We start from the raw sequence: 18,111 nt of genomic DNA, 5'->3' as shown, positions 1-18,111 counted from the left end.
GGCCTGTGTGGGAGGCAAGCAATCCATGTTTCTCTCTTGCATCGAAATTTCTCTCTCTCTCTTTCTCCCTCCCTTCCTTTCTCTCTGAAAAAGAAAAAAATCAATAAACATATTTTTCTAAAAAAGAAATGTTTTACTTAGCAAAGTGCGTGCTAGTCACAGCGCCATGGGCCAAGGGTTCCCTGGTCAAAAGCAAACACGAAGAGGAATACTTTATTTTCCTGCTACTAAGTTTGTTGATGAAATCATATTAAGAAATTACTGAATCAGGAGGCAAATACAGGCATCTCTATATCATAAAAGAAACTGATGAAGCCTCAAGAAGATAAACATCTGGTACTTTCTATAAATCCAAAAGTCTATAATTTGAAACAATAAAATTCCTACATGGTCTCTTACAAAAAAAACACCTTTTTTCAGCTTGTTTCTGGATTCTTTTTACTCTTTTAATACTTTCTGTTTTCACACATTCCAGGTCTTCTTGCACACTTAATAAAAGTATTCTTTTATGGAAACAGGTCCTGGATTCTGTCAAAAGGCCAAGGGTTGAAATTATTGCTTTGTACTTTGATCAAATGAAAAACTTAGCTATTCCCTGGTTTCTTAGACACCACAGTACAATCTGCTCTTTGAGAAGATGAAGAGTACTTTTAGAAAAACCAAATTATGGATACACAAGGCCAGTGGGATTTCCACAAGTCCTCATGGGCCTAGAAGGGAGAATGAAACTAACCCTTCAGGTTTGCTCGTGTGTACCGTCTACCATAAACTTTGTGTATATTTTACTTCAGTTAGCTGTGTGTTTTTTTTAGATTTTATTTATTTATTTATCTTTAGATGGGGAAAGGAGAGAGGGAAAGAAACATCAATGTATGGTTGCCTTTGGTGCGTCCCCTGCTGGTAGTTGGCCTGCAGGAAACCGGCCTGCAGCCCAGGCCTGTGCCCTGGGAACCGAACCGTGATCCTCTGGTTCGCAGGCCTGTGCTCAATCCTGAGTTAGCTGTGTTTTTGAAATAACATGTAAATTTTAGCATCCTGTCTGGAAACAGAATAAAGTATTTTCAAAAACACAGAAAGACGAAGCAGAGGTGTAGCTGCCTGAACGGCCCCCCCATCCCTGCAGTGGAGTCAGGGCTGTGAGTGCTAAGTGCCTGCTCTCCGGGGCATCCCTGTGCTGAACTGGGATTCCCATGCCGGTTTATGGGGCAGAAAGTGGTGGGCGCAATGCTGGGGATGATCTGAGGATGCAGGGCCCCCCCAGCATCCTTATTCATGGTCCAGCATGTTAAGAGAACAGAGGAAGTCTTGGAGCAGCTCACCAGCCATGCAGGCTCGCCCTTCCGACTTTTAAAATGGGGGCGTCATAGGGTCCCCCTGAGGGAGACGCTAAGCAGTAGCATTCACGTAAATAAGGCGCTTGGCGTAGAGCAGGTGCCCCCGGAACAGAAGCTGGGCACCCGTGCAGGGAAGGCGGCGGCCTCTGCATTTCCCAGAACAGCCGTTCAGCCCCGCGGTGTTCAAATCCCCACCTTGGGAGACGGTGGACGCCGCGGCACTTTTCTCATCTGTAAGCCATCAGTGCCTACTTTATAAGTATGTTATGAAAGACTCAGGGTGTCGTCCTGGTACGGAGTTTAGCAGAGCTCCTGGCACACGGCTGCATTTAATAAATGCCAGCTGTTTTTATCGCGGAGGCCCGCGCTTCTCCTGCCCTGCTGCCTCTTCCCCTTCAGTGCATAAACACATTCCGGTGTTTTCATCCTAAAAACAATAACAGACCACAGCCCAGGGTCAAGTATCAGGGCAAGACAGGCACTGGGCACAGAAGGAGAGTGTGAGGTTAGGAGCCAGAGGGTTGTCCCTCTGAATCCTGGCTCCATGACCTCCTCATTGTGTGACCTTGGGCAAATTTCTTGTCATCAGAACCTCGGTTTTCTCACCAATGAGCTGGGGATGCAGTGACGTGGAAAAAGACGAGGGAGGTAGAATGCACAGCACGACACGTGGAACCCAGAAGACACTCGGTGCATGGAGAGAAATCAATATAAACTAAGATGCAAAGTGCATTTTAACTGGCAATCCCTCCGAAGGCCAGGGAGCAGGATCTTCGAGGCTGACACAGGGGTTGGCGACCACACGTGAGCTCACCCAGCCACCGTGTAGATCGTGAGGAAGGCGGGTCTTTAGGGTATTCTGAGCCCCCGCCTCCAGTGTTGGGGCAGGGCTCTCCACAGCAATGAACAACTCTCCGACACCAGCAGGGTGTCCCATCATTCAGCTCAGTCCTGACACTGTCTACCCGGAGACAGCATCCCATGCCACGGGCTGAGGACTCGGTCTCACAAGACTGTCCTCCGATTCGGATGCCAGTCACAGCACAAACTCTCACCTGGGCTCTGTCAGGCCAGCTACAGATCAGAGATTTGCACCCCACCCTCCGGTTTTCAGGCTCGGTTAATTTCCTAGAGCAGCTTGCAGAAATCAGGGAGACATTTCACTGACCGTTTTGCTGATTTATGATAAGAAGTTCTGACTCAGGAATGGCCAGATGGAAGAGATGCCCAGGGCAACAGGTGGGGTAGGGGCTGGGAGCTTCCTGCCTCTCCAGGGGTGTCACTGTCCCCAAATCTGCACATGTTCACCAGCTCTCTGAACCTCATCCTCTTGGGCCTTTGTGAAGGTTTCATTACATAGTTGTGATTGATGAAATCACTGGCTGTTGGCGATTGATTCACCCTCCAGGTCTTGTCCACTTCCTGGAGGTAGTGGGTTCGGGGGCCACTGAACTGTCCAACTGTCTAATCACATGGCTGGCTGCCATGGCAACCAGCCTCCAGCCTTAGGCGGGGTCCAAAAGTCACCTCACAAACTTAAAAAGATAACTGTATGCTCTCCTCATTTAGCAAATTCCAAGGATTTCAGAACCAGGACCAAATGTGAATGAGAAATATATTTTGGTCATTTGAATAAGCAAACATATGCATCTATCTCATATCAATCACAATATTGCCGCAGGGATCAGCAAAAGGAGCACTTGGGGAACCCACAGATCTGGGCAGAAGGAAGAAGAGAACCCAGCTCGACAGGAGGACAACCAGAGGGGCCCAGGAGACCAGGGGTGTCGATGTCGCTGACCCAAGAATGAAGCAAGATCCCAGAAGGAGTACGGAACTGACACCAGATGCTGCAATGATGGGAAGGGATGTAACCGTCCTAAAAAGGTCATGGTTCTGTTTAACGTGGGCTGCACTAGGTTTTTGGGTTTTGTTCGTTTGTCTGTTTTTGCTTTCAGCAGATTTACCTTTTTGATTCAGTCCTTCCTGGTGCCAGTAGTAAAAGTCACTCAGACTCCCCCAACCTTAACGCTGGCTAGATTTTGTGGAAAAGTAGACTGGGGTCCTCGGAGCTGGTGAGGGAGCCCTCTGGACCTAAAATACATCCAGAGACAGTGTGCAATGTGTGTAGTTCCCATCAGACGCTCGGTCACTTACGTAGTCATCTCCTGGCTTTCCACATCCGATGTTATTCTACTTTTGTTGTATAACAGGACCAAGAAAATAGCTCTTTCTTTTGAGACAATTCCCCAACCTCGAGCATCGGATACAACCTGCCATAACTAGGTTTTTGAGGAACAAACTGTTCTCACTTATGTGCATGCCTCCCTCTTTGGCATTCTCTCATGACTGAGTTTTGTGGGTGAGAGGTCACAGTTCCATCTTTGAAAATAAACTATCCTGCAATGCATTATTAATGAAAAACCCTTTGAGTTATGTGTCCCGAAATCTGTTACATGGATTTCACTGATCAGCAGGGAAGACACTTTCTGCTCTCCGTGGAATAAAAGAATTCAGAAAGGAAATGAGCAGATGAAAATGTTCCAGCAATGACTTCCCTCCCTTAATCACACGTGTCACCCCGAGGCACGATCTATTGGTGAGTTTACTTAACTTGAGTCAAATGAGAAAGAACCGACCTGCTGCGTAGGGAGCCCAGGCCCTGGGGGCACCAAAGCTGGGTTCACACCCCAGCCATCACTACCGACGTGCCTCACTTCGAGATTCAGAAGCTAAATTTCCAAGTGGGGTAGGGAGAATATTAACCGTCTAGTAGGCTGGTTGAAAGGATGAGAGACTCTATAACACTCCCAGTATATAATCAGGGCATGATGCATGGTGCTCTTCTATGGGGATCCATCAAAATCCGCCCTGTAAAGTGGATTTGGGAGGGACGTTCGTCCTCATGGGGCTGCACTGCCCCACCAGAGGGAGAGTGAGTAGTAGTAGGCGCTAAAGATGCTGGTGTCGTGGCCCGAGGGCTTTTGCGTTCATTTGGTCCCCTGGCCGTCACAAGGACGGTCGCTCGGAGGCATTTTAAATATGGAGAAATGGAGGCGTGGCCAGTTGACCTCTGGTGAACCGGGGTGAGCAGACCAGGTGGACATATCTGGACCCCAGCAACCCTCTGCTGTAATCTCCCGACTCCTGAGGGGACAGAAAGATCAGGAATCAACAAAAAGGAAGATCAGCAGAGGCTGAAAAAAATTTTAGGAGGTTTTTCAATCATGACTTAAAACAAGTTCAAGCTGGTGATGAATCTTCCACTGTCGGGCTAAAAGCAATAAAACGGGAAGAGTTTAATATGCTTTTATCACTCTCCATGGAAAATATTCTGCTTTTCTGTGAATTCTTCATAGACTGTCATTTGGAAAGTAAAGTTTATACCAATTACCTGCCAGGAAAAATCATGATGAACTTAATATAGATCAGGGCTTAAATTTTTAAAATGTCACATCAATTTTAATGAGTGGAAAAAGGAGGGGCCTTGGGAGGGTGTGAAAGATGCCACCAGGAGGCGCTAGACTGTTTTAACCTATCTATGCATTGACCAGTCACTGAATTTCCAGTTTCCACCTTTGTAAAATGGGGTGAATGATACCTCTTAAGATGGTCACAAGATTCAAAATGAAAATGAGTTGTTCAATGTAAAATATACCTCTGGGTACAAGGGACTATAGAAAAAAGAAAGCAACAGTTTACCTATTTGTGAACTTTCTCACAAACCCAGAGTCTTGGCCCGAGAGGTTTTGCTCACCAAGCTCAGCCCACGCTTGGCTGTGGTTTGGGACGTATTCTCCGACGTGTTGCTCGGGTGGTGGGGGGCACTCTGAGATGCTTGTATTGAGTTAACAATAAGTCAAGAATAGCCTTGACTCCACACCAAAGATCACAAGTGGATTGTGCCCCACCATAATTTATAAACTTGAGCGAGTGAGAAGCTATTGTAAACATCCAAACATCCCACGGGTCTCCCCGTGAATAGCTGTTGGGCTTGTAATACGTTGATGGAGAAAATCCATATGTACATGGACACACGGATTCCTGGCCCACAAAGGTTCGAGGCTCTAATTCCTACACAACAAGAAGGAATGTTCGTCTTTACTGCTCCCGTTGTCCCCGAATGCGGCCCTTGAGAGTTTAAGAAGTAGGTTTTCCCTCTTTAATACAAGCTAGGAGAAGCATTTTCCCATAGAAAAATGTAAATAAGCAGAGTGCCAGAAAAATCCATGCACATCCATTTTGCATATGCTGTGGCTACTGTGCACGCGATTCCCCTTCCTTCCCCGTGCACGGGTGAGAGGGGAAGCCCCAAGGGGTCCAGAAGCGTCCTGAGCTGCCCAGAGGAAGGTGCCACCGGAGGCTTGGTCCTCCCTTCTCAGGGACCTTTGGGTTCTACTTCTTCTTGAATTATGTGTCCATCCATGCACCCACTGAGAATCTATTGAGCATTTATATCTGCCAGACACTGTCAGACAAAACGGGGAGCAAAGTAATCACAACCCTACCTGCCTGGGGGTGACCGTTTGTCACGGAAAAATGAACTGCAGGAGAAAATTGTAGCCAACCAGCTTAAACCCTTGAGAGCAACAAACAGAGCCTGGAGCACACGGAAGACGCCGTTCTGATGCCGCTCCCCAGCGCCCCCTGCTGCCTCCGTTGTGCATGGCGGCGTCTTCTGCCCCTGCTCCAACAGCAAAGCTCAACCCTGCAGTTGGCGGGACACACTCCCTGGAGCATCTACCTTCCTGGCTGCCTGGAGCATCTGAGCAGGACACGCCCTGGCTGCAGGCTCCAGAGAGGAAATGGAGATGGAACACAGCCTGACAGCCAACCTGGAGGCGACAGAGGTCTCCGTGTCCCGAGTTCCAGGGGTCGGAGCTGCGGGTGTGGGGGCTTGGCCCCCAGAGGTTGGTGGAGTCCGGAAGGTGAAGAGGGCAGGCTGAAGCTGACCAGATGTTACTGCTCTTCAGGGCCCAGGGAGTTTCCTGTGTCTTCCGTCCAGTGAACGCTTTCCTGTGCTTTTGGGAGAACATGTCACTCTCTTTCGTGAAAGGACGCAATTGCGCAAAATCACTGCAAACCCCAGGGCGGGCACGAGTTTTCTGCCACTGGAGGCCTTTACTTAATGGGGAGGTAGGAAGCTAGCTCACTTCCCAGCACGTGGGCCCCCGGGAGGAAGGGACTGGCCTCTTTCCTCTGAGTGGCCACCCGGCGCCCGGGTGGACTGGGCTGATGAGGAAGATGGAAAACTCGGCCAGTCCTCTGTTTCCGCCACTCACTGGCTATGTGGCCTTGAACAAGTCCCTCTCCTTCCCTGGGCCTTTGTTTTCTCAACCCTGAGGGCCCTGGGGCTCCTCAAAGGCCTTGAGAGGAGCTAGGGTTGGTGGCAAGCTGGGCAGCCCAGGGCCTGAGCAGGGTTTAGCCCACATCAGGCCCCCAGGGAGGAAGAAAGGGCAGCAAACCAGCCTGGGTGAGGAAAGTTCAAGGTTGCCCACAGCCACACTTCCTTCCCATAGACACGCATGGTGGCCTTTGCGGGGCACCATGGAGAGCGGGGAGAAAGGCTGGTGGTGGCTTCCCCCTGGCACTCAAAAACTGGGTTGGACCACATGAAAACGCCAAGGAGTATTCAAGTCCTCACGCCAGACCAGCACCCACACGGCCCAACAGTGACTGCTCACGGGCCACCAGCTGGCCTGCAGCATGGGGGTGGGACAGAAACAGAGAAGGGGAGGGCTTCAGAGGAAGAGACAACATTCATCGAAGGGCCCGGGAACACACTGGGAAAGCCACGCAGTCACGGCTCTGTGCTCCTGTTGTACACGGGTCACCAAGAAAAGCGATCCGTCCTGGGGACGTCAGGAGACCTGCCTCTAGTCCTACGTTCTCTCCTTCATGGGCCGAGTCATCCTGAGCAAACCGAAGTCGTCAAATCACTACTCTATCTGGATCCCCTTTCCTCCACGAAGTTTTAGCAGGAAGAAAACATTTCTGAGAGTAAAGCCAAACAGACACGAACTACTTCTTTCTGACCATAAGATATCTTTGTAAAAAAAAAAAAATCATTTCAGGAATGTGTATCGTCTGATTCAGGCACTGAGAAGAGGACCCTGAGTCAGCAGTGAGCACATACCCATTTGGAAATGTCTCAAGTTCAAGTTCAACGTTAGAACCAATCAAATAAGAACAGAATCTTTAGAGCAAAATGTGCTTCCCCAGTTGCGAGGTGAGTCTGCCGGGACACATCTGAAATATTTATTTCACAAACAGTGCAGGTGTCGCTGGTATGAGGCGATCGAAATTGCTCCGAAGCAAACATTCTTGCAACAGGTACCGACAGGCCTACATCATGCGTGCTGATCTGCACAGACCTCCTCTTGGCTCAGGTTGTGACTCTTTTTATTTATGTTATTGTTATTTTCCCCTTTTGGTTGATTAATGTAAAGCAGAATTATTAACCCAGGGCTCAGAAAGCTCATAAATATGGATGGGAAAAAAATACATCTTGATCGTCACCAACTTCTAACTAAGACTGAGGTTTCACATTTCACTGGACTGTGGACAGAGCCATAAATCTAACACTGTGTTAGTGGCGCCGGCGACTTGGTCACCACCAATGAAATTACAGCCACGTTGCAGTCCGTCCCTGTTATAGCAGGGATAGCATTTACACGGAAAATGGCCTTGAAAAGAGGCGCCCCCCCCCCCACCCTGCCAGACCTGGTTCTTAATGTGCCGGTCAAGGACAGGCAAAGTTGAAATTTTTTAAAATTTTGATAATAGTAGCTCAATACCGTGTCTTTTCTTTGCCACCCTGTGTCATTTGTACCCTTTAAAACATCTTCCGGAGGATGGTTCCACAGATTTCTTCCGGGTGGTTCCTGGTCCCTGTGCACACACGTGAACACATGTAAAGACATGCGCACACACAGGTGCACACACAGCAGAGACCGGTGTTGACCCCGGTGCCTGCGACGGAAGGCTGGTATCAGAAAGCTCCCCCAGAGACCTCCCGCGCTTGTGAAGCCGGGGGTGAGGGGATGGTTCTGCTCTGCTGACCCGTGAAGCCCGGTGGCCCACCACCCTGGTCATCTGGCTTGGCTGCTGTCTCCGTCACTGCCACAGGGACAGTGACTGGGTCTGTGTCCCCGGCTCCTTGCGCAGTGCCTGACCCAGAGAAATGGAAAGATAATCTGGAGGTAAACCCTCACTGAAATCAGCCCACAAGCAGCCACGACGGGTGAGCTGGGCATTAGGCGGGGGGTGGAAGGGGTGTGAACGACAGGGTGCAGGGAGAGGGATTTCAGGGGGTTGTGGGACGGTCTTTTAAAAGAAATTCAAAACAGACTTCTGGAAGGTCATTTTCTAGCCAGCAGTGTGAAAACAACCATCCCGCATGTGGCCACACCCGGCCTCACGTGGCCGTCTCTCCCCTGTGCAGGGCTGGCTCCCCAGTATATAGAAGGGGCAGGGCCACCCAGCCAGGCAGGAGCAGGAGGGCTTTCTGGAGGGAGCCTTGCCCAGCCTCTGCACCAAGGACTCCGTGCCCTGCACGGCAGCCACGGGCCCAGGATGCCAGCTGTCCAGCCGCTGCTTCTGGCCTGCCTGCTGTGGGGCGTGGGGGCCAGGACAGCCGAGCTCCGGAAGGCCAAAGACCGGAGTGGCCGGTGCCATTATACCTTCAGTGTGGTCAGCCCCGATGAGTCCAGCTGCCCCGAGCAGGGCCAGGCCATGTCAGCCATCCAGGACCTACAGAGGGACAGCAGCACCCAGCACGCCGAGCTGGAGAGCACCAAGGCCAGGCTTAGCTCCCTGGAGGGCCTCCTGCACCAGCTGACCTCGGCCCGGGCAGCCGGGCCCTCGGAGACCCTGGAGGGGCCGCAGAAGGAGCTGGCCACCCTGAGGAGGGAGCTCGAGCAGCAGGAAACCCGAACCAGGGAGCTGGAGGCAGCCTACAGCAACCTCCTCCGAGACAGGGAGCTACTGGAGGAAGAGAAGAGGCGGCTGGGGTCGGAGAATGAGGACCTGGCCCGGAGGTTGGAAAGCAGCAGCCAGGAGATAGAAAGGCTGAGCAGGGGCCAGTGTCCCCAAGCCCATGGCACCCCTCAGGAAGTGCCACCAGGCTCCAGGGAAGGTAAGAAGGCGACATCATTCAGGGTGACCTGTTACAGGTGGCCCAGGCCTGCCCTTCCCTGTCCTGTCTTTCCTATTGCTAGTAAGTTAACCCCCGATGGTTCCGTGTACATGAGTGCTTCCAAGTTTTGTGCGTACCCATGACAGAGTTTGCACGGCCCTGGCAGCGTGAGACCTGGATGGGCCAGGCGAGGCACACCTGTCCCTACGTGATCAGTAGAAAGTGCCAACTGTCCTTTTTAGAAAGCTGTCCTTTTGTGAATCTTTGCTCAGGGAGGCTGATTCCTACCTTTTGGGGTGAATGTGAAGTCTATTCACCAAGCGGCAAGAGGTTTATGAAATGATGACAGGTAGTGGTTTTTTAAAACTTGTAAATGCGCTTCCTCGGCAAAATAAAGAGGCAGTCACACATTGTCACTCCCCTCGATCTGTCATTTGGAGGCTTCCCTCCACTTTGTCCAATCTGAGGACCTCTTCGTGGAAGTTGCCAGGCCACCCCTCGAGGTGGCTTTTGCTGCCTGACCCCTGTAGGTGGGGTGTCTGTGAGTGTGCGCTGGGTCGGGGCGGGGGCACACCCTCCCCAGTAGTGGAGAAGACGGCATTTGTGTCACTGCTTGTGAAAGTGTGCCCCCAAATGCTCAGTGTTGAGTACATTGTCCGATCAGGAGGAAACAAACAAAGCAATCCGGTTGTGGGATGATCGGTGTAGGTTCTTCAAAGATGCTCGTGTCAGGCATGACAGAAAAGGGGAGGGATGGGGGCTTGCTCAGACGGAAGGGGGCTGGAGAGATGTGGAGGGCAAATGCATGGGTGACCCCGGCTGGGCTCCTGCATGCCAGGGAAAAGAGCTGCAAGGGGCAGGTGTGGGGGTGCTGAGGGAACTGGCACATGGACTGCTTGGTAGAGTGTGTTACTGGGTTGGCATCAGGTTTTCTGGGTGAGACATGGTATCGTGGTTAGGGCGTGTCAGGAGATCTGCAACTTACTGTCCTTACTGAAGCAAAGACTTCAAAGAGTGGGAGAAAGAGCAGTAAAGCATTTATGGCAAAACAGTAACAGTCACCTCGAGGGAACAGTAATTGTAATATTCTTTCAACGTTTTGATAGGTTCAAATATCTTCAAAATAAAACAGTGGAAAAATATCTCCTAAAAAGTCTTTCTAGACACGAGAGACAAGCTTGGCCTAGAAGCCAAGCGTCAGTGCCTGGGGGTGACCTTGGATAAGCCATTTAACCACTGCCCCTTGGTTTCTTCCCCACAGCACAGCCCTGGAAATTCCTACTGTGAATAATAATTTGTATGGGGCTCAAATAGAGTAACCCTGAGTTGTAAAGCATTTCTTTAACCCTTTATCCTTCGAGTTGGAAGAGATCCGTTTTAGACTTTCCAACTCAAGGTGAGTGAGGGATGAATGCACCAGGGGCCCCAGGGTGCAGAGGTCCCCAGGGCAGAGCTGGGATTTGGTGAACTGCAGTTTTGAGGACAACGGAGGAACCGTTATTAATAGAAGTGCCACGAGGCAGCGCTTATTTCAGACTGGTAACCCAAGGAAGCGGCATTCTCAGCACCCCTGTGTGCGTGTGAACAGAAGTGACATTTTGTCTGTTTTATTGTGTGTGGTCCTTTAACAAGTGTTTGGGAACCTACGGGATGCAATCTCTGATTTTATAGTTTTTTGTCTCTCCAGCTGCTCTGCTGTCGAAATAACAACAACAGCCCACGATAATGAACTCCAACCTTGGGAGTTCGTTTCTAGCCGGGGGCTTTTCCTGAGCAGCAAGTGCCATTAGCCCAAGCGAGTGAGCTGGAAGGCGACTGAGTCCCAGAGCAGGTACTCAGAGGGTCCCTGGTCACCTAGCTAGCTGGCGGCAGAGTCAGGACTAGAATTCGATCCCTCCACCCAAGTGAGGGTCAGTGGTCCTTCAGGACCTGAAGTGACCTCTGGGTTATAGAAGAACCTTAAAGGTAAAAGACAGAAACGTTACACGGGAACATCAGGGAAAGGTCTGCTTTGGTCAGAAGATCTGCTTCAAGACCTTGGACATGGGGGCAAGTGTGTTCTGGGTGGCTGAAGTGTGGGTGTGCTTTAGGCAGAGGTGGCTGTAGCCAGGGGACATTCACTAGAGTTGATACCTATTGGCTGAGGGTCATCCCACTGGCTATTCCTATTGGCTGAGGGTCATCCCACTGGCTATTCCTATTGGCTGAGGGTCATCCCATTGGCTACATGGCACTCACCTTCATGATACACAGATAAGGGCACCAGGCTGGTGCTTGGAGGCCATCAGAAAAGCTGAGGCCAGGTCCCAGCAGGTGACACCTGCTCCAGGCAGGTTGCCACAGGAACAGCTGGGAAGAGGTGGCAGGATATGCAGCGGGGACACCACAGGTATTCACAAGCACTGTAGATTTCACTTCCTTGCCTCCGGGATGGGGCTGACAGTCCCTCGTGGGGTCATCATGCAGGTTAGCAGTCAAGGGTGGGTGGCAGGGGGGCACCTCCAGCACCTCCCAGGAAATGGACTGCAGCTGCGAGAGCCTTCTTTTGCTTGAGCTCCACAATCGTTTTAACATGTCATGTAAAAGTGATCAAAACGTCAATGGAGACATGAAAATTCTGCGGCACGCCCTTATTCTAGGGAGCGTGGGTGTGGGACAGCCCTCAGGCCAGCCGCCAGCGAGCCCGGCTGCACGGCCCTGGAGGACTGTGACAGCCCGCACACGTGGACCCCTCCCTCCCCTGCCCACCATCCTTTCCACGCCTGCCAGCCTGGCCAAACTCTTCGGGCAGCGAGAGAAAAGAACTATAAAAATCATTTCAATATCACTTGCCCCTACACGGTATTTTTATACAAGCCAGTTAATAAACTCCATTTCTGGGTCAAGCTCTCTGGAAGATGTCTGTTTCTCAAGCAGAGGTAAGGGAGGTTGGAAGAATATGCAGATTTTCAGAATTTTGTAATAGACCTGAACCTCCCCCTAGAAGGACTGGATTTTATAGAAGTGAAGCCCTAAAAATGTTTTACTATCCGATAAAAGATTGTTCTTAATATTTTCATAAGCTCCTTTTGTTTTTTCCCCCCACATTCAGAATGAGATGTGGTTTTGAAACATTCCTGGGAAATTTTTGTTTTGACTCAGCTTTATTGAGGGCTGTTTTATTCATACTTTGAGCTAAAAAAATACTGAGGCTCAGAGAGGTCGAGTAACTTGCCCAAAGTCACACCGCGGGCACAGGGCAGGACTGAACTAGGAAGCTACGACTTCTGGCCCAGTCCAGGCCCCTTCATGCTCTATTAGTCGCTCCCTGCCTTTGGACCTTTGGACCTTCAGTCCTCCTCCCCAAAGGACTCAGACCTCACTGGGACAGTTCTCCCCCGGGAGCCTGGGCACAGCCCGGTGCTGTGGGTCCCAGAAGAAGCCAGCGAGCTTACTATCCAGCCTCCCACCTGCCAACGGAGACCTGGCCTTGCAGCCATCCTGGGAGCCATCCCCTGACATTACACTTCATTGTGCTTCTTGTTTACTCCACAGCAGGGAGGTGGGGCTCCTGCAAAGTGCCGTGGAAAAGGGGAGGAAGGGAAACAGAGAGGGAGAGAGAGAGGGAGAGACAGAGACAGAGAGCAGTGTCCTCGAGGCTCTCATACAGCCTCTGGTAACAATCTGGGTCCACAGAGCAGGTTAAGTCGGGGACACTCAATAGAAAGAATCCTGCACAATGATAAAAGAGTAACCAAGGGCGTAAGTAAACGCTACATGCACCCTCGGACTGAGGAATGGCAGACTTGCAGGGGCTGCGGCCTCACTAGGAAGGCGGGGTTCAGCCCATCAGGTAGTAGGAAAGGTGGCAGGAGCTGGTCCACAGCTGCAAAGGCCACCTCCCGAGTGCCAGTGGAGGCACTGGCAACCGGTGGCTGGGGGCCCAGTGGTGTCAGAGACAGGCTGCAGGAACCCTGCAGAGCCCCAAGGGGTCCCCCGGCAGGGACTCTGGGCCCCGTGTGGAGAGGGCTGTGGAAAGGTCACAGCCAGGTCAGGCTTCTCAGGCTCTACGGGATGACCTCACACCCAGGCTGCCCACCCAGGCCAGGGCCCCCACTGGGGAGACTGCAAACCTCTGCTTCCCACAACGTCCCTGCAGCGCCCTCTACTGAGAAATCTCAGCCGGAGCTCACTGCAAGGGGGCCCGGCCGGCGCTACACGTGGATCCCTCCCCGCGGCAGTCAGGTCACTCAAGGGGCGGAAGTAGTCAACAAGAGGAAAGGCGCCGCTTTAATCATGTCTTTGGATTCTGACACTCTGATGTCGGGGCCTCGCTGATACCGAAGGGACTGCCCCTCCAGGGTCAACCAGGTCCCGGAGGCAGCCGCCCTCACCTGGGAGCACACCTTTCAGATGCAAACCGACCTGTTCAGAGCTCACCCCACCCTCCTCTCTCAGGTCCTCACTCTCAGGCTGGCGATTCCCTGCCCCCTCACTCCAGAACCCCAGAGCCTGCCGAAATGATCCACCCTGGCCAGTCGAAAACCTGGGACCGTGCCTCACTGGTCCCCATGGAAACCACAACAAGGGCTCTTGCCCAGGGGCCCCTGTCTCCTCCCCAACCTGAGGGCCCCCTGTAGTGTGAGACCCCTCCTCTCAGGACAGGCTCCTGACCTGCTGTCCTCACGTACTTGAATCACAGACCTACATTTGAAAGCATCGAGGAGGGCTGCTCCTTCTGGCTCCCTCTTTTTCCTTGTATTCAAGGGTCCCTGATGACCACAGGAATACACCAAACAACTGTGGTGACACGTCCAGCCAGTGTCCTCAAACCTCTTCCCTTCTCTGTGGCTCTAACTCTCTCCCTTAGGAACCCTGCCCTCTGCTCCTTGTTCAAAGCTGCTCTCAGAAACAGATCCCACAGAATATTTCAGCTGAGCACGGAAAGCTTAATACACCATCCCTTAGAGGAATGTTTACTTTGTGGCAAAGGGGGGGGGTGGGAAGCCCAAAGTCATGCAGGGAACTCCTCAGCGTGGAATTCCAGGCACCCCAGCAGAAACCAGAACCTTCCCAATAACCCCTAATCAATCACACAGGCAGAAATCAGAGCTCCTAGTGGGAGTTAGTGGGATGGTGCACAAGCTGCCTTCCTTTATCTTGAATACCCTCCTTTCTGCTCTGCACATCCCTATGCAACTTATTGTTTTTGAGCTTTTTGTTCTGGAATTTTTATGATGCTCACGAAGGTGGAGAGACCGGTAGGAACCCCAGCAAACCCATCTCCCAGCCCTGACAGCTGTCCACAAAGTCTGATCTTGTTTTTTCTCTCACTGCACCCCACCGCCATTTACTACCTTCAAGTAAATCTTGAACATCATCATATCTTTTTATTAAAGATTTATTTATTTTTAGAGAGAGGGGAAGGGAGGACGAAAGAGAAGGAGAGAAACATCCATGTGTGGTTGCCCTTTGCACACCCCCTATGGGGGACCTGGCCTGCAACCCAGGCATGTGCCCTGACTGGGAATCGAACCAGCGACCCTTTGGTTTGCAGGATAACATCGAATCCACTGAGCCACACCAGCCAGGGCTCAAACATCATCACATCTTTGGAAACCTATTTCAGTGTTATCCTCAACCCAGTCAACGGGCCATTCTTACTCATGGTACAACACCATCTCTTTCTTTTAATGTAGTTTCCAGGTGGAATTCGGAGAACCTGGGCTTCCAGGAACTGAAGTCGGAGCTCACTGAGGTTCCTGCTTCCCAAATCTTGGAGGAGAGCCCACCAGGCCATCCCGGGAGGGAAGAAGGGGACACGGGTATGAAGTTAAACGTGTTCTCTTTTGTCCCCATGTGGTAGCTACCTGTGTCTAGTCCTCTGTCTGCTCCCTTGCCAGGGCAAGCCAGCCGGAAGCCAGCCTTTCCCCAGCAAAGGCCTGTGTCTTGTCACCCACCCTTGGGATAGCGGGCTGGGCCAGGCTGCATGGGGGATGAGATGTGTCTGTTTTGCCCACGCAGCTGTCACATTGAGTTCATTATACCTGAACAATGACATCTGTTGGTGGGGCCTTCCTATATGTATCGGGGGGCCAGCTGGACACCATCACCATCTGAGCACACAGGTCACTACTAAAGGCTTCTTTTCTGAACCCTGGGTGCTCAGGAAAAACATCATCGCCCCACTCCAAGGTGTCCCCTTGGAGCCCGATGTCAGGACACAGAGTGTGGTTTTCAGAAACTGTGACTCCGTGTCGTTGACAATTATTGCTAACCCTGAAGGGCACCCGTGGGGCCAGGGCACTTGGAAACTTGCAAAATGTGCTTCCCCGAGACATGAGCGCCTCCTTGAGGACGTTTCCACCTCCTACAAGGAAACGGAGGGTTCCCCTTAAAGTGCAGAAGTCTGTCGGGATTCTGCTCAATCGAAGTTTTTAACTGCCTCTTCGTTACATTTTTAAAATCACATTCAGATTTGATTGTGTTAAAATGATGCCTGAAATACATGGTCCATCCCGAAAAAACTCTGTTGTATAGAGATGACTATCATGACTCGATTTCTGGTCTCATTTTTAAAAAAATAATGCGGTAAGTTAAACATGAAAGAATAATGAAATGACTACGCATGAGACCCTGGCCAGGGTAAGTCCAATGAGACCAGTTGCGTGTGAAGCCCTCCTGGCAGTCTCTGTCAAGCTTCAGTCCTCGTCATGCGTGATCACAAATGTTTACTGGCCATTTAGTCTAACTGAGCACCTGACATGTTTACCTACACTGGAACTAACAACAGTCCCAATCCCAAAAACACTGTTATTATCCCCTCTCCAAATGAGAAAACCAAGGCTTAGAGAGCAAAGTAAGGCCTGGAAGGTCACACCACGCCAGCAGGTGGCAGAACCAGGATTTAAACCCAGACGATGTCTCTGGGCTCCCGGCTTCTGCGGCCCCACATGGCGAAGAGAGCGCCAATCGGTGTTTTGTGTTTGTTCTGCTTTGTTTCCGATTCCCCAGGATGCGGAGAGCTCATCTGGGTGGGCGAGCCGGTCACTCTGAGAACAGCTGAAACCATCACGGGCAAGTATGGTGTGTGGATGAGAGACCCCAAGCCCGTGTACCCCTACACGCGGGAGTCCACGTGGCGCATTGACACGGTGGGCACGGGCGTCCGCCAGGTGTTCGAGTACAGCCTCGCCGGCCAGTTCGAGCAGGGCTACCCTTCCAAGGTCCACGTGCTGCCCAGGCCGCTGGAAAGCACGGGTGCCGTGGTCTACGCAGGGAGCCTCTACTTCCAGGGGGCAGCGTCCAGGGCGGTGATCCGGTACGAGCTGAGCACGGAGACAGTCCAGGCGGAGAAGGACATCCCCGGAGCCGGCTACCACGGGCAGTTCCCCTACGCCTGGGGCGGCTACACCGACATTGACCTGGCGGTGGACGAGTCGGGCCTCTGGGTCATCTACAGCACCGAGGGGGCCAAAGGGGCCATCGTCCTCTCCAAGCTGAACCCCGAGAGCCTGGAGCGCGAACAGACCTGGGAGACGAACATCCGGAAGCAGTCGGTGGCCAACGCCTTCGTCATCTGCGGCACCTTGTACACCGTCAGCAGCTACTCCTCGCCTGAGGCCACGGTCAACTTCGCGTTCGACACGGGCACGGGGCGCAGCAAGGCCCTGGCCGTGCCCTTCAAAAACCGCTACAAGTACAACAGCATGATCGACTACAACCCCCTGGAGAAGAAGCTCTTCGCCTGGGACAACTTCAACATGGTCACCTACGACACCAGGCTCTCCAGGATGTGAAAGGCCGCCTGGCTGCATCACCAAAGGCGGCAGGAGGACGGGGAGGCCTTGGGGCTTCCGAGAGGCCAGCCAGCCGGACGCCCACGCAGCTTCGCTCTGCTTGCCGCGCGCTCTCGTTAATCCAGGAGCAGGTGTCTGATGCCGCGGGGACACAGCGCCCTGGGCACACAGAGTTTCTCAACACCTAGGCTTTTCCTTCTGACAGCTTCTAAAGGGCTGTATAGCTAAAATAGTTTACATTTCCTGGTGATCTGGGACACAAGCTGTAACACGTAGCTGTTTCTTCATGGAAACCGCGAGGCTTTTTATGAATGGCCTTCGCTGGCTAAGGAGGGCGTTTGGAGGAGGTTTTAGGGAAAGGGGCTGGACTCCAGGGGAAGCTGGGCCACCGGCTGCGCTTGCATGCTACACAGTCAGCACCAGCACTGCTGGAAAGCAGCCCTTGTGCGGGGAGGGGCGAACTCGGGGCCAGCGCTGAGCTTCCGGAGGAAGCTCTGACAAGAACTGGCTTCCCGCGCTTCAGGGAGAGCCCAGGTGTTTATTCCACAACCTTTGCCTGTGCAATAAAGTGATTGTGCACACCATTCTCCTTGGATATTGTGGGATATTTTGCATCAGGGAAAAGTAGAGATTCCAGCCATCAGAACATTTCTGTGGGCTGGGAACTCGATGGCAGGATGGTCAAGGTGTGGGACGCGTGTGCACGTGAGTGAGAAGGGGAGTGCCCAGGGTGGCACCTGGCCAATAGTGGAGCACACACCTTCCCAGCCACGTCTCCTGATGCTCTCAGTGCTTCCTGAACTGTCTTTTCATCCTTCCTCAACTCAGGGCATTATTTTTAAAATGATTACACTGAATGTCT

The 18,111-nt window shown here is 52.0% G+C and overlaps 1 protein-coding gene across 1 annotated transcript; it reads left to right on the top strand.

Moving 5' to 3' along the window:
- Positions 1–8,830: 8,830 nt before the first annotated feature.
- On the top strand, positions 8,831–17,833 carry MYOC (myocilin). The gene is made up of 3 exons (XM_037035175.1): positions 8,831–9,471; positions 15,150–15,275; positions 16,465–17,833. The coding sequence occupies exons 1-3, from the start codon at positions 8,910–8,912 to the stop codon at positions 17,247–17,249; spliced, it is 1,473 nt and encodes a 490-aa protein (XP_036891070.1). The 5' UTR covers positions 8,831–8,909; the 3' UTR covers positions 17,250–17,833.
- Positions 17,834–18,111: the final 278 nt, after the last annotated feature.

Source organism: Sturnira hondurensis, unplaced genomic scaffold (genome assembly GCF_014824575.4).
Source record: "Sturnira hondurensis isolate 20B ecotype Veracruz unplaced genomic scaffold, ASM1482457v3 Scaffold0022215, whole genome shotgun sequence".
Lineage (NCBI taxonomy): Eukaryota > Metazoa > Chordata > Mammalia > Chiroptera > Phyllostomidae > Sturnira > Sturnira hondurensis.
The sequence above is the reverse complement of the archived record's forward strand: the minus strand, read 5'-3'. Positions and strand labels throughout refer to the sequence as shown.